Source organism: Cetorhinus maximus, chromosome 9 (genome assembly GCF_964194155.1).
Source record: "Cetorhinus maximus chromosome 9, sCetMax3.hap1.1, whole genome shotgun sequence".
Classification (NCBI taxonomy): Eukaryota; Metazoa; Chordata; class Chondrichthyes; order Lamniformes; family Cetorhinidae; genus Cetorhinus; species Cetorhinus maximus.
In genome coordinates, this window is record NC_135887.1 from 116157221 (window position 1) to 116183718 (window position 26498).

Below are 26498 nucleotides of genomic sequence, written 5' to 3' on the forward strand. Positions count from 1 at the left end.
CTTCTTTGTAGTGGCTGGTGGATTACGTCAGCCAGCAGGTTAGCGGACAGCTCTCCTCTTCTGGACCTCTTCCACTAATACTTGCAGGTCCTGATCTGAGAAGTGTGGGCAGCTCAACCCATCCCTTCCCCCCATGCCACCTCTGTGTGACATTCTATCAGTAAGAATGTAAGGTGAAAAGGGTAATGAGCCGTTCAGATTACAATGCTCTCACTCACTTTTATATGCTTGCACACACTAACCATTTTCACCATATCACCAATGATTACTGGTAAGGTGCAGTGGAGGAAATAGCTCTGCACAAATTCTTGATGATGTGGGTGTTGCGGCTGTCACTCCAAGCTAGCATGCTGTGCTCCGCAACCACTGACAGCCCTATTAGTTTACTCCCTCTTCACACTGTTATGCCGTGAGAGTATGCAACTGTGAGATGGACCTGGTCATTGGACTAATAAGCCAGAGACCCGGGGTAATGCTTTGGGGACCTGGGTTCGAATCCAGCCATGGCAGATGGTGAAATTTGAATTTAATAAAAACCTGGAATTAAAAAGCCTAATGGTGGCCGTGAATCCGTTGCCAATTGTCGTAAAAACCCATCTGGTTTATTAATGTCCTTTAGGGAAGGAAATCTGCCATCCTTACCTGGCCTGGCCTACATGTGACTCCAGACTGGCTCTTAAATGCCCTCTGAACAAGGGCAATTAGGGGTGGGCAATAAATGCTGGTCACTAGCCAGTGATGCCCACATCCCATGAATGAATTAAAAAAAAGGCTGAACTGCGTGGGCACATCCTGATAGATGGGTGGCAAGAGAGCAGTTTGGTGGGATAATGACCATGACATTGCTCATCAATTATCCACCGAGGCATGGCAGCTGACTACATGACTGCAGAATATCTTCACCAGGTAGTCGATGCCATCCCTATGGCTGTGTCTTGTGGATCCACGCCGTGCTTTCAGTGCTTCAGTGCAGTACACTGTGATATAGGCAGCAATAATGATATTTTTTTTCCTAGGGCAAGCCCATGATTTGCCATCCGTTCCAGGGTCAGGTGTTAGTTGGATAATATTTACAGAGTTCCCACCCACCTGACAAGTCAATGACATCTCTGAGGCACAGAGACTTCAGCATGGATGACCAACCTCCCAAAGGGGCCTTTCTGAAGGCCCACTTTTTATATGCTCCGTCCACCGACCCCACACTACTTCCGGCTCACCCACCCCAACTCCTATTATAGTCCGCTCCCCCGAACTGAAAACCTGAGGTTCGGGGCCACATTGGTAGAAGGTGGGTTCACGAAGCTGGGAATTCTTCCAACTCTGCGCACCCAATGCGAGGATGAAAATCCAAGCCTTTGCATTCAGGTTAAAAAATCTGGAAATTAAAAGCTGGTCTCGGTAAAAGTGACCATTGGAGCTGTCAGATTGTCAAAAAACAGAACTGGTCCACTTATGTCCCTTTAGGGGAGGAAACCTGCTATCCTTACCTGGTCTGTGACTGTGTGTGGCCCCATAGTCACACCAGCATGGCTGACTCTTAATTGTCGCCTGATATGGCCTAGTGAGCTTCCTGGTTGTATTAAAACTGCTGTTTGTTCAACTAGAAGACCCACCACTATCTTGGGATGGGCAGCTTGTGATGGGTGACCATTGCTGACCTGGTTAGTGATGCCCATATTTTGAGAACTAAAAAGCCAAGCTAAAGAAGGCAATATTTAGCTGTGACTGAAAGCTTGGTCAAAGGGGTAGATTTTAAGAGCATCTTAAGGGAGGCGAGATGAATAATATAACCATGAAAAGGGCATTATGTAATTGGATTTGAAATTGCCAGACAATGAAAGAACATTGTTTTCTCATTGTACGACCATCAGCGTCACGGATTTTAAATATTCATTATGGCTTATCAATTTAAGAGCGAATGTTACAATCAATGCTCTTTTAAATATGATCAGAAATGCTTTGTCCATTGAATTATAATGTGAATTAATTACACCACAAGCCGTTCGATATTAGGCTGGCGGGAAGTAAGGGATGTTTTTGTAAAAGATAGTGAAACAACCACTCTAAGCATTTCCCATCACCTCGCTGAGTAATCATCTGTTTATGTCATAAAATTGCTCTATTGTGTACAAGAGATTCAAAGAATGAGCTGTAAATCCAATTGCAGTGCCTCAGCATCAGATCCCCCCCCATCGTTACTTAGCAACAGAATCGTCATTGGATATTAAAAAGAGACCTCGACAATAAGAGAAAAGGAATGATAAACTGCCCCTCAACGCTTCACGTGATGTAGGAACTTGTTTTTTTCAATCTGCTTCTCGCATAATATAGACAACCATTATTTAACCCATTGAGTGCGAGAGTTGCTTAGTAGATCTTGCAATACTTAGGTTTTTTCTGTCATCAATTGGGACGTGTTGATGTAGCACCCATTAAGATTGAAAGGAGAAGATTGTTCATTCTACTTTTTCCTCCCTATTAGTCTCCAGAAAAGAAGCCTGTAGCCTTTTTCTGGGTTATTTTTAAGCTAATTCCCTGAAGGCCATTGAATCTGACTGCAGCTGAGAACCTAAAGAGCCATTTTCAGAATGGCTCCCAATCACCAATCTTTAGGTTTGCGCTCTCTTTCGTCCAATTGCTAATTGTATCGGCAACTGGGACAGCCGTTTAGATTAGAACCTGGTGAGAGACTGGCTGGAGAGCCATCTTGGGAGAGCTGCTGCCACTGATAGATGGAGTGTCGCAGTCTTTTCCATCATAAACCAATAACTGATACAGGATGCACTGTGTGTCAGAAAGAATGAATCCAGGACTATGCCGCTAATCAGGGGTTATCTCACAGATATTCAATAGCAACTCCCCAGAGAGTTGGATCCTTGAGTTCTTGAGTCTGTAAAGCAGTCCCTGTCAATTACACCATTGAATGGAGCTAACCCATTGAATACAGTTTTATTGGAGTCTGCAGGTCTGCCAGCTGTCTAATTCCTCTGGATTTACATAGAATTTCCATCACAGAAACAGAGGATTCGGTCAAGCTGGAGCTTATGCTCCACGTGAACCTTCATGGTCCCTACCATCTAACCCCTACCAACATATCCTTCTATTAGTTTCTCTCTCGTGTTTATCCAGCTTCCCTTGACTGCGCACCATGCTATTCGCCTCAATCACTCAATATGGTAGTGAGTTCCACTGAGTCCTGAATTCCCTACTTATTGGTAAACTACACAAGTGGAAACATCTTTTCTATGACCACCGTGAATTAACATCATAGGCGGTGGGATCTGCTTCTCAGCTCTTAAATGCCCTCTGAAATGGCCTAGCAAGCCACTCGGTTGTATCAAACTGCTACATAGTCACAAAAAAGGAATGAAACCGGACGGACCACCCGGCATCGACCTAGGCACTGGAAACGACAGCGGCAACCTCAGCCCTGTCAACCATGCAAAGTCTTCCTTACGAACATCTGGGGGCTAGTGCCAAAATTGGGAAGAGTTGTCTCACAGACTAGTCAAGCAACAGCCTGACATAGTCATCCTCACAGAATCATACAATACAGATAATATCCCAGACACCACCATCGCCATCCTTGGGTATGTCCTGTCCAACCAGAAGAGGTGGCGGCACAGTGGTGTGCAGTTGGGAGGGAGTTGCCCTGGGAGTCCTCAACATTGACCCTGGACCCCATGAAGTCTCATGGCATCAGGTCAAACATGGGCAGGGAAACCTCCTGCTGATTCTTAAATATACCCCCCCCCCCCGCCCCCAATTCAGCTGAAGAATCAGTGCTCCTCTATATTGAACACCACTTGGAGGAAATACTGAGTGTGGCAAGGGTGCAGAATGTACTCTGGGTGGGGGACTTCAATGTCCATCACCAAGGGAGTGGCTCGGTGGCACCACTACCGACCGAGCTTGCCGAGTCCTAAAGGAAATAGCTGCTAGACTGGGTCAATGGCAGGTGGTGAGGGAACCAACAAGAAGGAAACACATACTTGAACTCATCCTCACCAACCTGCCTGCCGCAGATGCATCTGTCCATGACAGTATCAGTAGGAGTGACCACTGCACAGTCCTTGTGGAGACGAAGTCCCGCCTTCACGTTGAGGATACCCTCCATCATGTTGTGTACTACCACTGTGCTAAATGGGATAGATTTTGAACAGATCTAGCAGCTCAAAACTGGGCATCCATGAGGCGCTGTGGGACATCAACTCAAACACAATCTGTAACCTCATGGCCCAGCATATCCCCCACTCTACCATTACCATCAAGCCAGGGGATCAACCCTGGCTCAATGAAGAGTATAGGAGGGCATGCCAGGAGCAGCACCAGGCATGCCTAAAAATGAGGTGTCAACCTGGTGAAGCTACATCAAAGGACTAGCATGCCAAACAATAAAAACAGCAAGTGATAGACAGAGCTAAGCGATCCCACAGCCAACGGATCAGATCTAAGCTCTGCAGTCCTGCCACATCCAGTCGTGAATGGTGGTGGATGATTAAACAATTCACTGGAGGAGGAGGCTCCACAAATATCCCCATCCTCAATAATGGAGGAGCGCAACACATCAGTGCAAAAGATGAGGCTGAAGCATTTGCTACTATCTTCAGCCAGGAGTGCCAACTGGAGGTCCCCATCATCACAGATGCCAATCTTCAGCCAATTCGATTCACTCCGTGTGACATCATGAAACAGCTGAAGGCACTGGATACTGCAGAGGCTATGGGCCCTGACAACATTCCGGCAATAGTACTGAAGACGTATGCTCCAGAACTTGTCGCGCCCCTAGCCAAGCTGTACCAGTACAGCTACAACACTTGCATCTACCCAGCTATGTGGAAAATTACCCAGGTATGTCCTGTACACAAAAAGCAGGTCAAATCCAACCCGGCCTATTACCGTCCTATCAGTCTACTCTTGATGAGTAAAGTAATGGAAGGGACCATCAACAGTGTGATCAAGTGGCACTTGCTTAGCAATAGCCTGCTTACTGATGCCCAGTTTGGGTTCCGCCAGGGCCACTCAGCTCCTGACCTCATTACAGCCTTGGTTCAAACATGGATAAAAGAGCTGAACTCCTGAGGTGAGATGAGAGTGACTGTCCTTGACATCAAGGCCACATTTGACTGTGGCATCAAGGAGCCCTAGCAAAACTGAAGTCAATTGTAATCATCTGTGCTTTCACACTCATTATTGCTTTCCTTAGTTAGTTCATTCTAAACACAGACTGGTTGGAGTCATATCTAGCACAAAGGAAGATGGTTGTGATTGTTGGAGGTCAGTCATCTCAGCTCCAGGACATCACTGCAGGGGTTCCTCAAGGTAGTGTCCTCAGCCCAACCATCTTCAGCTGCTTCATCAATGACCTTCCCTCCATCATAAGGTCAGAAGTAGGGATATTCACTGATGATTGCACAATGTTCAGCACCATTTGCAACTTCTCAGATACTGAAGCAGTCCATGTCCGAATGTAACATGATCTGGACAATATCCAGGCTTGGGTTGACAAGTGGCAAGTAATATTCATGCCACACAAGTGTCAGGCAATGACCAACTCCAACAAGAGAGAATCTCACCATCACCTCAGACGTTCAATGGCATTACCATCACTGAATTCCCCACTATCAACATCCTGGGGTTTACCATTGACCAGAAACTAAACTGGATTAGCCGTATATATACTCTGGCTAACAGAGCAAATCAGGGGCTAGGTATCCTGTGACAAATAACTCACCTCCTGACTCCCCAAAGCCTGTCCACCATCTACAAGGCACAAATCAGGAGTGTGATGGAATACTCCCCACTTGCCTGGACGAGTGTAGCTCCCACAACACTCAAGAAGCTTGATGCCGTCCAGGACAAAGCAGCCCACTTGGTTGACACCACACCCACAAACATTCACTTCCTCTGCCACTGACGCACAGTAGTAGCAGTGTGTGCCATCTACAAGATGCACTGCAGGAATTCACCAAGGCTCCTTCGACAGCACCTTCCAAACCCATGACCACTACCATCTAGAAGGACAAGGGCAGCAGATAGATGGGAACGCCACCACCTGGAAATACCCCTCCAAGTCACTCACCACCCTGACTTGGAAATAAATCGCCGTTCCTTTGCTATCGCTGGGTCAAAATCCTGGAACTCCCTTCCTAACAGCACTGTGGGTGTACCAACACCATATGGACTACAGCAGTTCAAGAAGGCAGCTCACCAGCACCTTCTCCAGGGCAACTATGAATGATTAAAAAAAATTAAAAGACCAACAGTGAAGGGGCCGTAATGGTTTGTCAATCAATTCCACATTTTTGTCCAGTCAAACTTCCCACCTGCACCCCTCAAAGTCATGGCAGTAATTTGAAATATGGAATGAGAATGCATTGTGGTTTAAATCCAGGCCTTAGAATCTTCCAGGGCCGAAAGGGACCATTCAGCCCATTGTGACTCTGCCAGTAGACTTCCATAATAAAAAGAAAATCAGCGTATTTTACTAAAGTGTTTTTTTTTTTGCTTCTGCCTTGGATATGCTTCAAAATTAGGTTTGAAATCTGCAGTCCAAGCTACTTCTGAAAATAGCTTACCTAGCTGCTTGAGTCAGGTGAGCTTCAGGATCAATCTAGCACAAAGGCCGAGTGGGACCATGAAGTCTCAAGGTTCCTCACAGGCTCTTTTTTGTAATTGGTGTCATGAATCACATTGTAAGTGAGCTTTTCAGGTCTTGAGACTGCCTTTATCCTGGTCAGTGCTGTTTGCCCAATTCAGGGTCTTTAGCCCTGATCAGGATTCTTTAGTCTAGTCTTGGTCTTTAGTCTGATCGGTGTTTTCAGACTGGTCAATGTCTTTAGCCTGCTCATGGAAGGTAAATGATCAACCTGGCGAAGAAATTAGCTGAACGGAAGGAGTCGGGTTCAATGGCAGGTACTCTCATTGGCAGGATATGACTAGTGGTGTCCCGCAAGGATCAGCGTTGGGACCTCAACTATTAGTTGATGGGATATAAAGTCACGTATTTAGAATTGCTGATGGCAGAAAAATAGACGGTATTCTAAACAGAATAGATGGAAGTGTAGCATTCTGAAGAAAGACAGATTAAGGGAATGGGCAAAATTATGGCCAGTGGATTTTAATGTAGACAAAAGTGAGATCATTCGCTTTAGACGTATTCCATCATGACAAAGAGGACAGAACAGGGTATTTTCTAAATGGGTAAAAGCTAGAAACAGTGCCTATCCAAAGAGACTTTAGAGTCCAGGCACATAGATCATTAAAATGTCATGAACAGATACAGAAAATAATCAAAAAGGCTAATGGAATGCTGGCCTTTTTTTAATCCTTTCACAGGATGTGGACCTCGCTGGCTAGGCCTGCATTTGTTGCCCATTCCCAATTGCCCTTGAGAAGGTGGTGGTGAGAACAGCCTTGAACCGTTGCAGTTCATGTGATATAGGTATAGTGCTGTTAGGCAGCTCCAGGATTTTGACCCAGCAATAATAAAGGTGTGCCAATAACGTCCCAAGTCAGGGTGGTGTGTGGCTTGGAGGGGAACTTGCAGGTAGTGCTTCTTTGAGGAAGTAGCAAGCAATGTGGATAGCTGGGAACCTGTGGATGTGGTGTGCTTAGATTTCCAGAAGGCATTTGACAAACTGCCATATCAAAGGCTACTACACAAAATAATAGCTCATGGTGTAGGGGGTAACATACTAGCATGGATAGAGAATTGGCTAGCTAACAGGAAACAGAGTAGGTATAAATGGGTTATTTTCGGGTTGGCAAGATGTAATGAGTGGAGTGCCACAGGGATCAGTACTGGGGCCTCAACTATTTACAATCTATATAGTTGACTTGGATGAAAGTATCAAATATACAGTTGCTAAATTTGCTGATAGCACAAAGATAGGGAGGAAAGTAGTCTCCAAATACTAGTTTCTGATCAATGCTAACGCCACCCCCTAGCAGTATGTTGATCGGTTAAGTGAGTGGACAACAATTTGCCAGATGGAGCATAATGTAGGAAAATATGAGCTTGTCCATTTAGGCAGGAAGAATAGAAAAGCAACATATTATCTAAATGGAGAGAGATTGCAGAACTCTGAGGTACAGAGGAATCTGGGTGTCTTGGTACATGAATACATGATTCACAAAAAGTTAGTATGCAGATACAGCAAGTGATTAGGAAGGCAAATGGAATGTTGTCATTTATTGCAAGGAGAATTGTGTATAAAAGGGATGTTTTGCTACAGTTGTACAGGACGTTGGTGAGACCACATCAGGGGTACTGTTTACAGTTTTGGCCTCCTTACTTAAGAAAGGACATAATTGCATTGGAAGCAGCTGATTCACTTGACTGATTCCTGGGATGAGGGGGTTATCTTATGAGGCAAGGTTGAACGGCTGGGCCTGTAGCCAGTGGAGTTTAGAAGAATAAGAGGTAATCCCATTGAAACATATAAGATCCTGAGGGGACTTGACAGAGTGAATATTGGGAGGATGATTCCCCCTTTCGCAGAGACCGGAATAGTTTAAAAGCAAAGAGTCTTCAATTTAAGACAGAGATGAGGAGAATTGTTTTCTCTCAAGAGGATCGTGATCATGTGGAACTCTCCCCAGAAAGTGGTGGAGGCAGGGTCATTGAATATTTTTAGGGCAGAGATAGATAGATTCTTGACTAAGAAGTGAATCAAAGGGTATCATGCATAAGCAGGAAAGTGACATTGAGGCTAAATCAGATCAATACTCATCCAGGCAAGTGGAGTTTATTCCATCACACTCCTGTAGCCTTGTAGATGTTGGACAGGCTTTGGGAGTCAGGAGGTGAGTTACTCACTGCAGAATTCCCAGCCTCTGACCTGCTCTTGCAGCCACAGTATTTATATGGCTGGTCCATTTCAGTTTCTGGTCAATGATAACCCTCCAGAATGCTGATATTGGGGGATTCAGCCATGGTAATACCATTGAATGTCAAGGGGAGATGGCTAGATTCTTTCTTTATATCTAAAGGAATAAAATACATGGGGTTAGAAGTCCTGCCTCAGCTATACAAAACCCTGGTTAGACCACACCAGGAGTACTGTGGGCAATTTGGGCCACCACACCTTAGGAAGGACACTTTGGCCTTGGAGGGAGTGCAGCGTAGATTTACTTGGACGTTACCTGGACTTTACCTGGAAGATTAAACTACCAGGAAAGATTACACAAACTAGGGTTGTCTTCTCTGGAATTTAGAAAGTTAAGGGGTGACTCAATCAAAGCTTTCAAAATATAGTCAGTCTAATTTTGGTGGTGGGGAAATTTCCAGAAAAAATAATTCAGGACAAAGTTAATAGTCACATAGACAAATGCAGGTTAATTAAGGAAAGTCAGCATGGATTTCTTAAGGGAAAAGCATGTTTAACTAACTTGCTGGAGTTTTGAGAAGAGGGAGCAGAGATGCTTGATGAGGGCAATATTGTTGATGTGGTGAGAATAAAATTCCCACAGTTCATCCCGCCATTGGGAAACTGATCTTTGGCCTCGTGCCAAATCAAGTTCCCCCGCCTGCCACACTTCCTGCTGCTGGCAGGACTGGAAGATTCCGCCCATAGTCTCTGTTATAATGTAGCCAATCTGCAAAGCAAGGTCACTCTCAGCATATGATAATGACCATATAATTTGTCTTAAGTGATATTGGTTGAGATAAACATTGGCCAGGTCACCAGGGAGAGAACACATCCTAGTCTTCAGATAGTCCCATAGGATCTTTTACAGCCACCTGAGAGGGCAGATGGGGCCTCGGTTTAATGTCTCATCTGAAAGATGGCGCCTCTAACATTGCAACACTTCCTCAGTACTGCAGTAGGTGTGTCAGTCTAGGCAGGCGGCGAATTGGATATTGTCCATTTTAGACTACCGCACAATGTTAAAATGACACACAGCCAGTTCTGTGCAGCTGCTTTCACTGTGTGAAAGAGTCCAATAAGGTGCAGTGCCCTCACTAATTTCCAATATGGGGAGGTTTTTCTGTTGCAGCATTACTCTGACTGAGGAAAAGGGATCCCCAGGAATGATGAAGACTCCCATGCCATGGAAGAGCAGGAAACTAGCCACTTGTGCTAAGGCGATGCATACAGTGCAGCATTATTGGTTTTGTACCAAGCATATTGGGGTAGAAATCGAGGATCCAGAATGCACATCTGTTTAGACCATTTCAGGTTACTCCAGAGGATTCACCCTATGTCAGATTTATACCAGCCTTGTATTTCATGTGAATCAGGGTGTTGGCAACCTCCAGATTTGGAAGGAATTACTTGCTGGCAGTGCCACTGATTTATATTAATGCTGCCTGTGTTCTAATTCACACCCAAGTCCCACTCACCCATCACCCTCCCTGCTCACTGGTCCAGCAATGCCTCTATTTAAAAATTTCGAACTTCCCCAAGGCCTCGCCCCTTTCCACCTCCTCCAGCCCTACAACCCTCTTTTATCTCTGCATTTCCCTAATTCTCCCCTCTCACGCATTTCCAATTGGCTGTCATACCTTCCGCTGCCTGGGCCTTAAATTCTGGAATTCCCTCCCTAAACCTCTTGGCTTCTCGACCACTCTCCCCTCCTTTAAGACGTTCCTTAAATCCTGCATCTTTGACCAACCTGTCCGAAGAGCTTTTCGTCACTCATGTGACTCATTGTCAAAATTTGTTTGATGACATTCCTGTGAAGGGCCTTGTGACATTTACTGCGTAAAGAAGCTCCATAAGTGCTCTTTCAGTTGTTGGAAAAGTCTGATTTTGTTATTATTGCGTGTGGCCTTGGGAGTTGTTTTGGTGTTTTCAGCATTACATTTTTGGATTCGATGCAGATTTTCCTGCAGGATCTGTAAATCAGTGGCTTCTGACAATTGACAGCTGGCTAATGGGATGATAGTCACAGCTAATGTATAGATGAGCAGGGGAAATCTGTGAAGTGTATGTTAAATCCTTTGAGGAGAAATAATTGTGGGGCCAAGGGGAAAGGGCAGGGGAGTGCAACTAATTAGATAGCTCTTTCAAAGAGGTAGCACAGGCATGATGGCCAGAGTGGCCTCCTTTTGCACTATATTGTCACATGATTCAATGATTCTGTTGTTGATGTTTTTGTTTCAGATTGAAAGTAAATGTGCTTTACTGTCTGAAAATTATTGATATTTCTTTGTCAAGGGCTGTGATTTGCACTCGAGTTAACGTGGAGCATTTTTCCACTTGTTCAGACAGCATGTGAGCAGAAAAAATTTTAAGCCATTAAGATTGATTTACAATCTTATTATGTATTATTTATGTGTATTTATAGTTATATAACTTTATATAAATTATTTATATTTATATATAGATTTGTGTAATATATAAATATATATACATTAATATATTTTGTACATATATATATATATTTATATATATCTATAATGTACTTACCTTCATATAAATCATCAACACCTTACTGTCCAATCTCCTTCTCTTCTCAGTCCCGTGTGACCCTGGAGACCAATAATGCTGCGACGACAAGCGGAAATGATGTCTGCACAATCCAGGCAGAGATGCTGCAGCTGGATTTGATTGATGCTGTCGACGATATCGAAGAAGAGGAGGAGGACAACGGTCCTCTGAAGGAAACAAACCCTGTCAGCATGGCATCTTACAAACCCAAGCGGCCCACGACCTTGAATCTCTTCCCACCAGTTCCTCGGACTCAGGTAAGATGGAGGACAGTGGTGGTGTTCCCTTGCTGGTCTGCTGCTGATAGCTCGCAGATTAAAATGACCTCTGCAGCTGATCCCCCCCCCAACAACTCCTATAATCTTGTTTCTTGGATGGTACATAGCAGACAGAAAAGGACTTGTTTTTCTTGTTGCCCTGTTTTGCCCGGCTGAATTGTAATAAAGACGGATCTTAAACTTTGCCTGGTTTACAGTCATTAAAAGCGGAAATCAAACATCCGTGCTTTCACACTCATTATTGCTTTCCCTAGTTAGTTAATACAAAACACAGACTGCCGGAGATTGCAAGGATTGCCTTCAGCAGCGAGTGTCTGATCAGATTACTGTATCAGTGGACAGTTGCATCAATGAAATGCAGACTTGATTATCAGGTCAAGACATATATTACGTCGGCCTTGTAATCTGTACATGGATGGATTCCAGTAACATTTTGGCTATTGAAGCTGCACTCAATGCTGAAAATTGTGAAAGTGAGATTTTGTGACAATACAGGAATCCATTCCTGATCAAATTGAGTAGTCTTTGCATGAAATCATTTATTTATAATATATATATGCTTTGTTAGTGGTAAATTAACTGTCTGAAAGCTGTAAAGTAAAAATGAAAGAGTTGCATTTATATACTGCCTTTCACAACTTCAGGATGTCCCAAGGCACTCGAGAACCTATGAAGTACTTTTTGAAGTGTAGTCATTGTTGCATTGTGGGAAATATAGCTGCCAGTTTGTGTACAGCAAGCTCCCACAAACAGCAATGTAATAATGACCGGACCATCTGTTCCAGTGATGTTGATTGAGGGATAAATACTGGCCAGGATGTCAGGAGAATTCCTCTTTCAAACAGTGGGCAAGGGATCTTTTACATCAACTTGAGAGAGTAGATGGGGACCTCAGTTCATTGTCTCATCCGAAAGACAGCACCTTGACAGTGCGGCACTCCCTCAGTATTACACTCGGAGTGTCAGTCTAGATTTTTGTGCTGAAGTCTCTGGAGTGGGACTGGAACCTACTACCATCTGACTCAGAGGCAAGGTTGCCTCTCAGTCTCCCACATGAATACAGATGTCATGACTTCAGTGATTGATCCATTCCTATTGCTGTCACTGATATTTAATGTCGACCTGGCCGAATGTGCGCAGAATAAGAGCAGACTTTCCATCCATATACAAATTGATGACAGATTTTAAAGGAGGTTTTGGTTTTGTTAACAAACTGATCTACCATGGTGTACTTCATGGTAAAATGAGGATTAAATGATTTTGGTGGGTCAAACATGGAGGGATGAGATGCCGATCTCCTCTGAATGGAATGGAAAGAAGTTTCCATCGAGGGTCAGCAAAGTAAATGTTTTTTGACTGGCCCCTGGAGAAGAGTACTTCTCTTACACGCTGCAGAAAGGGAAATAAATAAACTCGTTGTCCTCATCTACTGCAGTTAACACAAATCAATAAATCACCACCTTTCTTACCAGGGGAATAATGAAAGAATATGAAAGGGGAATAATGTCTCATCATTTGAGTGGGAATTTATATAATGAATTAAAAATATTCAAGAGATTATATTATTTGCATTTTTCCTCCTTACAAAATATCTCTGTGACAATACTTAGTGCTCTGCTTAAATAACAATTTGGATTTTTATTCAGAACCACCTTCTAAACCTGAATAATAATACAATCTTTCTAGAATTGGGTGCAGTTCAAATTATTTATTCGTTTGTTTGCTGGCTATCTGAGTTGAGGTAAAACTGACGAGTGCAAAGTTATAATTATTTTGAGCACATTTCAAAATATATGGATGAAAATTAAAACAGGAGCAAGATTTAGATTTGTTTGTCAAGCTTTATTTAACAAATCAGGAGCCATATGCCTGAAGTAGTAGAAAGGGATATAAATAAACTGGCCTTGCGGTAGCCAATGAGGCCACACCAGTAATGGTGTGCAGGAACCCACATTATTGGCCTTGCTAACTCTAACCAGCTAACACATTACATGAAATTTAACAGCACAGAAACAGGCCATTTAGCCCAACTGCTTCATGCCAGTGTTTATGCTCCCCATGAGTCTTCTATCACCCTATGTCATCTCTCTCTATCAGCATATCCTTCTATTCCTTTCTACCTCATGCTAATCTGGCTTAAATGCATCTGTGCTATTTGCCTCAATCACTCCTTGTGGTTGTGAGTTCCACATTCTCACCACCCTCGGTGTAAAGTTGTTCCTCCTTAGTTTCTTATTGGATTTATTAGTGACAATCTTATATTTATGGCCCTTGGTTTTGGTCCCTTCCCCCCCGCATCCGCAGTATTTTGCTTTTATTCTCTACATCTACTCTGCTGAACCACTTCATAATTTTTAAAGATCTCTATGGGATCACCCCTCCGCTTTCCCATTTCTAGAGAAGAGAGCTTCAGCCAGCTCAACCATTCCTGAGAGTTATAGCCTCTTAGTTCTGGCATGTATCAGAAATTCCCCTTGCTCCTGTGTTTGCAAAAATGTTCACCCACTTGCTTTAATGTAACAGAGGGAGGAACTTCAGGGGTAGAATTTTTCACTCGGCATGTGGGCATGTGCCCGACGCGCTCGAGCGGGGAATAGCCCTGAACGTTGTCGAGCAAGCGTCCTGATGTCATCACGCACCCGCGCGATATTTCGGTTTGTGCGCGTGCGCACAAGAGTTACAGTTACAGCTGACATTTCGGTTGGTGGGCGGGTGAATCGGCCAGCCGGCTTTTGCCCTTTTGAGGAAACTTCATCCAAGGGTGGGATGATGTTTCCGAGATTAATTTTTAAAAAGATTAAAATGTTTGGACAGAATTTGCAGCATTCGTATGTTGAGGTGACTCATTCTGATACGTGGACATTTTTTTCAGGATTTTAAATTCGGCATTTATTGACTTTTAAATTCGTCAGCTCACTGAGGCAGCCCTCTGCCTTCAGGGAGCTTTCCTTCCGCACTCGCCCGCGCTAACTTCAGTGCTCGCCCTCCTCCTGCCCCCCACCCCGGCAGCGCTGAGCCTTTCAGCGTCCCTTTCGTGCTGGCTGCCCGTTAATTGGCCACCCAGGGTGAAATCACGTTTGATGATCCGTTCCCCGGCCGCTTCCAGGTCGAAAATTCTACCCATTCCCCGGCCCGAAAATTCTACCCCAGGTGAACACACCAAGTATTTGTATGTATCATCCCACCCCGTTATTTCAAGGCTGTGATCTGCAACTGAAAAGGCCTCAAGCACATCAAAGTCCAACCACTTTACATCTAGGCTTGATAGCCCTTCAAGTTATTTACTCCTCTCAAGTCTCCTAGGTCCTAACCGCCAGTCAACATAGTGTCAAACCTGCCATCTGTTTAACTCTATCGTGCAAAGTTAAGATATAACCAATGGTGAAAGCAGAGTCATTGTTATTTGAAGCCACAAATTATGGAGCTCCGTGTAATTTTCTGTTATTCCATTGTCACATTTTGGCTGATGAGCAGGGAAATGTTAGCCATTTGAACTCTTAAGATCAATCTTAATGGAAGCTATGTATTTTGATTATAGTTTAACTTTCCTTGTATCCTTTCACTTGGGTATGCAATGCTGTAAACATTGGGACACCATTACTAAAGAAATAAAAATAGCTATATAGCACCTTTCATGACCTCTGGACATAAAGGGATCGAGAATGAGAGGGCACAGTTTGAAAGTAATTAGCAAAAGAAACAAAAGTGACATGAGGCGATACTTTTTTATGAAACGAGTAGTTAGGGTTTGGAATGCTCTGCCTGAGTGTGTTTTGGAGGCAGGCTCAATTGAATCATTCAAAAGGGAATTAGACTGTTATCTGAAAAGGAAGAATGTGCGGGGTTACAGGGAGAAGGCGGGGGAGCGTTACCAGGCGAGTTGCACATTCGGAGAGCTGGTGCAGACATGATGGGCCAAGTGGCCTCCTTCTGTGCCATAACAAGTCTGTGATCCCAAAGCACCTTTACAGCCAATGAAGTACTTTTTGAAGTGCAGTCACTGTGCTATGTAGGGAATTTCTGTCTGAGCTGTTACAAATACCTCACCTCAACAGGTATTTTGAAGTATAAAAATGTACAAAAAATACTATAGCCAGAGAACTAGCATGCAAAAATAAATCAGTTGCAATGGGGCCAGTACACCCAAGAGGAAATCAAACAATTGTTTCCCTTGATGGAGAATTCTGGAATCAGGGGACATAGATTCAAGATAAGTGGCAGAAGGTGTAGGGGGGACATGAGGAAGAACTTTTTTACGCAGAGGGTAGTGGGTGTCTGGAATTCGCTGCCCAAGTTGGTGGTAGAGGCAGAAACTTTAAACTCTTTTAAAAAGTACCTGGATCTGCACCTAAAGTGCTGTAAGCTGCAGGGCTATGGGCCGGGTGCAGGAAGGTGGGATTAGAAAGGGCACCTGGGTGTCCTCGGACTGGCATGGACAAGATGGGCCGATTGGCCTCCTTCTGTGCTGTAACTTTTCTATGGTTCTATTAGAGATGTGCAGCTTTCAAGACTGCAAGGAAATTGGAACCAAAGGACAGACAGAGTACCAAGCCAATGGATGTTAAATGACAAGACCATCCCAGGGTATTGGTGCCTTGGGTGTGAGACTACTACAGATAATGGGCACCAATGCCGGAAAGCCAATAAACTATGCAATGGTTTTAATTTTGAAGCAATGTCTTTCCTTCCAGTCACTTCTCTCCAATCACCAAAGGTCAGAGACTCGCAGATCTTGACAACTGATCTGAAGTGGCAAAGGGCTGCCAGTGCACCCAATCACTGCAGAGATTATTTTCATAAAAGGATGGGCATTGCTGAATTGGGAGCAGGAAAATAATTTTATGGCACCTAATTTGGATTGAGTTGAAAAATGGTTGAAAGAGACATGCCTACAGCTGATTAAACAAACACAATTGCTGCTGCCTATCCATTTGTAATTTCAAGGTTGAAGTTTGTTTCAAACAGAATGGTCATATCTAATATCCTGATCCCAAAGGGGGAAGATTTTAGCAATCCAACCACTTAGCTGATTAGGAGCCCTGTAAAGGCTAACATTTCCTTCTGGCTAAATCAAGCGTCTGCTCTTCGATTGGTGTCACAAGAATGTGATTTTCAGCAGTCATTGTTCAGAGCCATTTCTCCTGGGGCAAGGCAAAGGCTTTGGTAAGGAAGGTCTCACATCATTAATAAGATCTGACTCTGGTAGCAAATACTCTAGTTGATTAAAGTTCAGCAACAGAATAGTGCTTCTTTTCCTTAAAAAAAGAATAAATGTTAAGCCAAAAAGAATTTTGTATTAGGTTTAGGACTGATGTTGTGATGCAGCCATTGCCAAGAAGCCAATTGAATTACAGTCAATAGTCTTTAAGATTATGAAAGGGTTTGATTGGCTGGACAACAACAACTTATGGTGCCTTTAATGTAATAAAATGTTCCAGGGCATTTGATAAGAGTGTTATAATTTAAAATTAGATACCGAACCACATAAGGTGATATTAGGCAAGATGGCCAAATGCTTGGTCAAAGGGGTTACATTTTAAGGAACGTTTTGAAGGGAAAAGAGAGGTGGAGAGATTTAGGGCCAAGACAGCTGAAGACATGGCCGCCAAGGGAATACTCAAAGAGCCCAGAACTTGATGAGCACAGATATTTTGGACGGTTGTGGGGCTGGAGCAGATTACAGAAGTAGGAAGGGGGCAAAGCCATGGAGGGATTTGAAAACAAGAATGAGATTTTTAAACCAAGTCATTGCTTGACCAGGGCCAGTGTAGGTCAACAAACATAGGATGATTGTGGAACGGGACTTGGTGTGAGCTAAGACATGGGTTTTAAATGACCTCAAGTTTATGGCAGGTAGAATGTGGGAGACTAGCAAGAATGCATTAGAATAGTCAACTCTCAAGGTTACAAGCAGATGAGCTGAGACAGCGGAGAGTCTGACAATGCTACAGAGTGGAAACAGGCCATCTTATTCCTTAGAGGAAGTTCTTCCATTTGTGGGGGAATCCAAAACTAGGGGTCATAAATATAAGATAGTAATAAATCCATAGGAGATTCAGGAGGAATTTCTTTACCCAGAGAATGGTTCAAATGTGGAACTCACTACCAGATGGAATGTTTGAGGTGAATAACTAAAGTTAAAGGGAACATAGATAAATACATGAGGGACAAAAGAATAGATGATATGCTGATAGGATGAGATAAAGAAGGGTTGGAGAAAGCTCTTGTGAAGCATAAGCAGTGGCTAAGCAGTTGGACCGAATGGCCTATTTATGTGCTGTAAATACTACGTAATTCTACATAATAAAACTGGGGAGGGATGTAAAATGTGCTGCCAACTCACCATCATCTGCTTTACACACTCACGTAAAGCCAAGGTCTACCCCAGTGTATAAGGGTAAAAGATGACCAGGCCAACTATTTCATGTTATATACGAACATATGAATTAGGAGCAGGAGTGGGCCACTCGGTCCCTTAAGCCTGCTCCACCATTCAATAAGATCATGGTTGATCTGATTGTAACCTCAACCCCACATTCCTGCCTACCCTCTAACCTTTCACCCTCCTTGTTAATCAAGAATCTATCCAGCCCTGCCTTAAAAATATTCAAAGACTCTGCTTCCACTGCCTTTTGAGGAAGAGAGCTCCAAAGACTCACTATCCTCAGAGAAAAAAATTCTCCTCATCTCTGTCTTAAACGAGCAACCCCTTATTTTTAAACAGTGACCCATAGTTCTAGATTCTCCCACAAGAGGAAACATCCTCTCCATATCCATCCTGTCAAGACCCCTCAGGATCTTAAAGGTTTCAATCAACCTCTTATTCTTCTAAATTCCAGTGCATACAAGCCTAACCTGTCCAGCCTTTCTTCATAAGATAACTCACCCATTCCAGGTATTAGGCCAGTAAACCTTCTCTGAGCTGCTTCCAATGCATTTACATCTTTCCTTAAATAAGGAGACCAATACTGTACACAGTATTCCAGATGTGGTCTCACCAGTGCTCTGTAGAACTGGAGCATTCATTACTTCCCTATTTTTGTAATCAATTCCCCTCGCAATAAATTATAACATTTTATTAACTCCTAATAACTTGCTGTGAGCTTCTTCATTTAGCGAGGGTCACTTTTGACTTTTGGCAATAGTGTAGAACTGGGTGATGTAGGCCTTGGCTGTTGGTTAAACTTCTCTTCTGATTGAAGGCAATGGCAACAGAAATTAGGAGAGGTGTTTAACATGCAACTTATTCCATATTGCCCGGTTCTGCACAACTGCCCAACGTCACGGCCCTCGTGAGTTTCAGTCATTCATAAACAGTTTTTATGAAATAATCTCTGTTATTTCATGTTGCTTGGCAACTTGTTGAAAAGATGTTGCTTAGCCCGTTGTGTGTCAGCAGCGTCTGCTGCCCCAGCTCCATGGGACTGTCACCATCTGTACATGACATCCTTTGTTTTCTTCTTGCAGGATACACTGAATAACAACTCATTCGGCAAAAAGTACAGCTGGCAGGAAAAGGTCTCTCGATCATCATCCCCATTGAAAACTGGTACGTGTGTCTGCATTGCGCCTATTCCTGATGACAAGTCCATATTGGAGCTGTATCTTTAAGAGCAAAGTTTATCTACTTGGTTCTTAAATCAACCAAAATTGTTTAGTGAGCTCCAGTGTGTGTGTTTTTTGCAAGGATTTTTTAACCATTTGGAAAAGGGAACAAGAGCTTGCATTTAACATAGTGCCTTTAACAAAGTAAAGTGCCTTAATGTGCTTCACTCGAGCGTTTTCAGACAAACATTTGTCGCCAAATGAAATCAAGGGATATTCGGAGAGGTGACCATAATCTTGGTCAAAGAGCTAGGTTATAAGGAGTGTCTTAAAGGAAAAGAGGGAGGTAGAAGGATGGAGAGGCTTAGGGCAGGAATTCCAGAGCTTAGGATCCAGACAGCTGAAGGCATGGCTGCCAATGATGGGGTGAGGAGAGTGGATATGTGCAAGAGGTCAGAATTGAAGGAGCAGAAAGATCTCAGAGATCTGTAGATCTGGAGGAGGTTACAGAGATAGGGAGGAAATTCGGACATGAAGGGATCTTAATACAAGGATGAGAATTTTAAATTCCAGGTGTAGGTGGACTGCAGGGAGCCAATGCCAGTCAGTGAGCACAGGGATGATGGGTGAACAGGCATTGGTGAGCATAGCGGAGTGGAATTTCCTCTATTATGTTGTCGGGACTTGGGTGCTATAGTGTTGAGTGCAGAAGGCAAATGGAGTAAGGAGATCCACCACTGAATTTCTGCGTTTGGAGAGCTTCTGGAAATGCCTCTCTCTCGTGCGCTCTCTCTCGCACTCTCTCTCTCTCTCTCGCTCTCGCTCTCTCTCGCTCTGTTCATTCCCCTACCCCAGGAGAGAACATGGTTACCTGACCTTTGATCGTCCCATTGTATTGAAATGGGAACATGGGACCAGGGAGACGGAATGTTTTCACTTCATATAGCTACAATTACTGCCTCCTTTAAGACCCTCCTTAAGACCTACCTCTTGCCTGAGCATTTGGTTCCCATCCAAATATCTCGTCCTATGGCTTGGTGTCAATTTAGCCTTTTTACTCTCCTGTGAAGTGTCTTAAATTGTGCTCTATAAATGCAAGTTGTTGCTTCAATGGAATAAAAATTGGGCAGGTTCTCTAATGGGCGGATGATCTGTCTCATCAGTGTACCAGCCAGGCCATGAAGATGATAATCTACCCTCCCCCCACCGCCCCCCCAGGTATTTGTCTTCAGTCGAGGCAGCAGGATTTGGTGGATTGCAGACCTCCTCGCAGTTGTTTGCTTGACAATCAGTCCTCTTCCCTGAAATTGCTCACTGCACATTCCCCCTAGGGGCTGGGATGACAAATGATGAGGCTTTGCTGACCACTCCACTGGGAATCCAAGACTCTTAACAGTAGCGTCCACTCCCTGCTAACACCACAGCAAAATCCTGGGGCACAGCTGAGAACTATCTGCTTGGATTGTGAGCGTATCACAAATAGGTTTACCAGTTTGCAGTTGAAGGAGCTTGTTGTGGTGAGGAGAAAGAACTGTAGCTCCATGCATGTTTCTGCAAAGGTGTGGAGAGATTAATGGTCCAGTTTCAGCATGAAATAACAATGGGCCTACCCACTGTACCAGTTACAAGAGGAAGAAAAGGTTTAGGAGTGATTAACCCTTTGCTGCCCAGACAATTTCTGGTACAGTTTCGCTATTTCTTGTCCGGAGATGTTCTCTCTTGGCTTTTATTGGGTCAGAGCTCAGGTCAATGAAAAACTCTCAGAATTAGTCATTTTAATTACCCAATCCCTGAATCCTTGATTCACTGGTAACAGGAGTGTAATGCACAGTGTATTCTTCTGTTGAAGTGCACCTGTCCTTAAGTTAGCCTCCCTTTTGGTCAATTAGAATGTAATTTGGAGGTCTTGTGGTGCAGTGGTAGCGTCCCTACCTCTGGGCCAGAAGCTCTGGGTTCAATTCCCACTTCTGGACTTGATGGCCATGGAAGATGCATTCGTAACGCGGCCAAACAGGTTGATTATCAGCCTCTAAATCCTTCCAATATGCCTAATGGCAGGCAGTAAGGGTGGGAGAGTTTCCCACTCAACCATACTGCGGAAGGCTACAGCAAACCACGGCAGTACTTTGCTAAGCATAAGCATGGACCAATGGAAGTCCATAGTTTCCCCCTTAGGGCATGACAACTGGAGGAGGAGGGGTGGAAGAGTGCAATTCATAGAACCAGAGAATGGTTCAGCACAGAAGAGACCATTCAGCCTATCGCATCAATGTAATGTCTATCATAGAGCAATTCAGTTCATTCCACTCATCCACTTTTTCACCACGCCCTTGCAATTTTTCTACTTCATGTATTTATCCAATTCCCTTTCCCAAGGCTGATTCTGCCACCCTATCAGGCAGCATTTTCCAAATCCAAATGCATAAAAGTGATTATCCTCATGCCACCTCTGGTGCTTTTGACCATCACCTTAAATCTGTGCCCTTGGGTTATCAACCTTCAGTCATGGAAACACTTTCTCTTTATTTGCTCTATCTAACTTTCCACCATTTTAAACACTTCTATCAAATCTACCCTTAATCTTCTCTGCTCTAAGGAGACAGCCCCAACTTCTCCACCCTCTCTGTTTAACTGCAGTCTCTCATCCCTGACACCACTCTACTAACAATTCTCACTGTTGGAGGTGGGATGCATGTACATTTCCAGTTCCAGGTCCTGGGAAACCAGCATGAAATGACAGCCTTGCTTTCTCTTTTTTATCTTAAATGTACTTTTGAGATTTTTGGAAGCTGATTTTCAGTTTGCTGACTGGGTGTAAAAGTAATGTGGATCGGGCTCCTGTTATCGAAATTACCTGTTTTTTAAATTCCCATTTGAGCCAGCGTTCCATAGGCCAGCTTTATACACTGGGCAGGGCAGGTTGGCGTGTTTGAAATCTGTTCCTTTGTCATGTGTGACAGACTCATATCAATAGATTTATAAAAAAAACTATAAGGAACTGGACAATGATCTTCACTGATTTTTCTCAACAATCCCAGTGTTTCTCTTGATTCTTCTGCACACCAATAGACGTGTCCATGTCTCTACTGACACATTTCAGATGCTGCCTACATGTCTGATTTCTTTCACTTTTTAGAAGTGCAGTCCAGCTTCTAGTTTTACTTTTTAATCTGGAGCTGACCTTAACTCTGCGCAGTGTGAAATCCACAGAGAGACCTGAGAGAAGGCTCCAAACACAGTTCTGTAAAGAGAACTGGGTGCTTTTAAAATAACTGGTAAGAATGATGCAAGTCAGGAAATGCAACAACACTCCAGTTTGTGTCGGTGTACCTGTCCATTTGTTTGACTTTCACGCTCTATATCCTTATGCCTCCATCCCATCCCTTTTCTTCCTTCCCTCCCTCTTTTCCACTTTCTCAGTCCTCTCCCCCATCTTTTCCCTTCCTCCTCCTTTCCCTTTCTCCCTCCTCTGCATTTTCCTTCCCCTCATCCCCCTCCTCTTTCTCCTGCTCCTCTCTGTCCTCCTTGCTGCTTCCCTCATCTTCCTTTCCCCCTCCTTCCCGCTCTCTTCATCCGTCTCCCTCACCCCTCCTCCTTAACCCTGTCGTCTCGCCTCTTTTCTCCTCCTCCCTTCAACCTCCGTCTCTCCTCCCTTCCTTGCCTTTTCCCCTCCTTTTCCACCTCCATCATCCCATTGACTCTCCTGAGTTTCACCCCACTCCCAACAAAAATCCACCTTCCCACAGTCCCAGTCCCTCAGGGCATGTCCAAGTGGTAGTTTGAGGACAGTTGACAGGAAGGTGTAACATTGGTTGAGCAGTGCAGCAAATGACTTTCTCTTAAATGCATCACAGTGGCCTGGAGAATATGATGACTGTTTGTTTTGGGTTGGAGGCTTTTTGGAACAATGAATAACCTGTGTGTATTACAGGAGAGGTGACTCCCACTCACGAGTGCCTGGGAGATGAGGTGAAACCAGCGAGTGGCACCACCGACAAAGGGACATCGACTGCCCAGGTCAACCCCTGCAGGCGGGCACCAGCAGGGCAGAGTGAGACTATAGCTTCCAACCCCACGGGGTGCTCAGCGATGGTGACAGCCTCTAACCAGCGGGCGAAGGACAACGAGGGTCAACATGATGAGCGCATCCGGTACCAAACACAGGTGCCAATCGAGGCCACGGAGGAGATCTACCTAACTCCGGTGCAGAGGAACTCAGACTCCTCGGAAAACGAGAAGCCCTTCCTCTCTCAGTCCAACGAAAACCGCATGTCCATCAGCTCGGATGTCGACTTCACCCACTGCTTGACCCTGCCAGGCAACCCGAAACCTTCGATCAGTGAAGAGGATGAAGAGCTCTCTTGCCTTTCCACATCCCACAGCTGCTCATTGCCACGAACCTCGCTCAACGCAGAGCAGCTCTTCCCGCGGACCTCAGTAAGCTCAGACAGTGCTCTGTCGTATGATTCGGTTAAGTACACACTGGTTGTGGATGACAACATGCAGTTGGAGCTGGTGAGCCTAAAACACTGTTACTCAGGGTACAGCGACGACAGCGATTCGGCAACCGTCTATGACAACTGCATTCCGTCTCCGTACGAGTCTGCTATTGGGGAAGAGTATGAGGAGGGGGTGCTGAAGAGAGACTCAGTCTGTCTGTCAGAAGACTCCACGCCAGAAGCAGATATTCCTTTCTCCAAGAAATTCCTCAATGTTTTTATGAGTGGAAGGTCAAGAACGTCCAGTAAGTAGCAGCTTTCAATTATTTATTTTCTGGCGGGGGGGGATTAGTAAGTGACAGTAACTGAATCTGGAGATTTATGCAGTGCTCCAGAGTTGTGACAGTGGGGGTAGGAGGTGCCAAAGTTGAGACTGGGTTGTGTGGGGCGGAAGGAGGGTTGGGGGTGGGGGTGGGGGAGTGGGGGGGTGTTGCAAGAAAGAGGGTGGTTTTCAGAGCTTTGAGTGGGAGGGCGGGGGGATTGGGTGCCAGGGCTGTGATAGCTGGGCAGGGTGCCAGAGCCGTGGGGGTGGGGGTGTCTGAGATATGAGAGGACACAGAGTGGGTACTGCACACGTGCAAGGTGTAAAGATCTGAATTATGATTCGGTTAAGTACACACTGGTTGTGGGTGACAACACGCAGTTGGAGCTGGTGAGCCTAAAACACTGTTACTCAGGGTACAGCGACGACAGTGATTTGATACCGTCTATGACAACTGCATTCCGTGTCCATACGAGTCTGCTATTGGGGAAGGGTATGAGGTGCATGCAACCTTCGACACTGGGCTCAAGTGCTGGACCAACCCGTAAAATAAGGGACGGTTGATCACCCTGTATTTATCCCACAGCCAACAAAAAGAGATTATTTGGTTGATAATCTCATTGCTTGTTTCAATGCCCTTATTTGGACAATGCTGATTAAACATGCTTCGGAGTGTGGAGCTATAGGGGCTGAATGGACTGTGGCTAACAGGGAACTAAGTTGACACACACCACATGGATTTTAGTTAAAAGCTCAATATAGGATTTTTATGACAAAACTTATATTTATATAGCGCCTTTCACAATTTCAGGACGTCCCAAAATGCTTTACAACCAATAAAGTACTTTTGAAGTATAGTCACTGTTATAATGTAGGAAAGGCAATTTGTGCACAGTAAGCTCCCACAATAAGATAAATGACTGGTGAATCTATTCCTGTTGGCGCTGGTTGAGGAAGGCATGCTACCCAGGAGAGCGAGTGTATTCTTGTCCCTTGAATAATGCCATGGGATTATTAATGCCCGCCTGAATAAGCAGATGGGGCCTCCATACTGAACATAGATGTCAGCCTGGATTATGCATTTAAGCCTCAAAGGATGAAACTCTGTGTGAGCTATGCTTCATAGAGTCTCATGGAGCGTACATCGCAATACATACACCTTTAGGCTGAAATCATTCTTAGGATGTGGGCGTCACTGGCAAGGCTGCAATTTATTACCCATACCTAAAAAAGAAAGAAAGATTTATAGTTATGTTATGCTTTTTCATGATTATCAGACATCTCAGAGTGCTTTGCAGCCAGTGAAGTACGTGAAGTGTCTTAATCTTTGTGTTGCAGGAAATGCAACAGTCAATTTGCATACAGCAAACATCCACAAACAAACGTGACAATGGCCAGATAATCTGTTTCTGTGATGCCAGTTGAGGGATAAATATTTGCCAGCACACCAGGGAGAAATTCCCTGCTGTTTATTAAGAAGCGCCATGGGATGTTTTAAATCCAGAGCGCAGGTTGGGCCTTGGTTTAATGTCCTTTCAAAAAGGCAACACCTCAAGCAGAGCAGTACTCCATCAGTACTGATAAAAACAAAAAGCTAAAAGCTACTGCGGATGCTGGAAATCCAAAACAAAAACAGAATTACCTGGAAAAACTCAGCAGGTCTGGCAGCATCGGTGGAGAAGAAAACAGTTGACGTTTCGAGTCCTCATGACCCTTCGGCAGAACTGGTTCTGCCGAAGGGTCATGAGGACTCGAAACGTCAACCGTTTTCTTCTCCACCGATGCTGCCAGACCTGCTGAGTTTTTCCAGATAATTCTGTTTTTGTTCTCCATCAGTACTGCACTGGAGTGTCAGCTTTGTTTTCTGTGTTCAAGTCCTGGAACAGGAGAGCAGGACTTGAACCTGGAACCTTCTGGATACAGATGCAAATTTGTAATCGCCACAGCTGACACCTGTTCCTGTGATGGTAGTGGGCCTGCTTTAGCAGTTTGATACAATCAAGTGGCTTGCTGGGCAATTTCAGAGGGCAGTTAAGAGTCAGTCATATTTGGGTGGGACCGGTGTCACATTAGACAGGTAAGAATAACAGGCTTCCTTCCCTAAAGGATAGTAATGAATCATTTGGAGCTTTTCCTACAATGTGACATTGCTGTTTGTGGAAATTTGCTGTGTACAAATCGGTTGCCTTGCTTCCTTCATTACAACACTTCAAAAGTACTTCATTGGCTATAAATTGCTTAGAGATGTCCTGAGTTGAAAGGCCTTTCATAAAATGCAAGGTCTTTCTTTCAAGTTTCTTTTCACTTTTCGGGCTAACATTAATAAATGTAATTGTCACTCAGTTCTTGCATTGCTAGCTTTATTCGCAGGTTGTTTGTCAGAATGGATTCTGGGTCCACTTTAGCTTCAAAAACACCCAAAAGCTCCCCAACATGACCTCAAATTGTTTCTTAGCTGATTGTAGAAATTTTATCT

At 44.3% G+C, this 26498-nt stretch overlaps 1 protein-coding gene across 4 annotated transcripts in view; it reads left to right on the top strand.

Moving 5' to 3' along the window:
- mapk8ip1b (mitogen-activated protein kinase 8 interacting protein 1b) overlaps nt 1-26498 on the top strand; it is a 184428-nt gene that overhangs the window by 112312 nt on the left and 45618 nt on the right. For all 4 annotated transcript variants that reach the window (XM_078549407.1, XM_078549408.1, XM_078549409.1 and 1 more), the window contains 3 exons: nt 11468-11695; nt 19184-19265; nt 23193-24005. In XM_078549407.1, the coding sequence (XP_078405533.1) occupies nt 11468-11695; nt 19184-19265; nt 23193-24005 (1123 nt within the window). The remainder of the gene's footprint in view (nt 1-11467; nt 11696-19183; nt 19266-23192; nt 24006-26498) is intronic.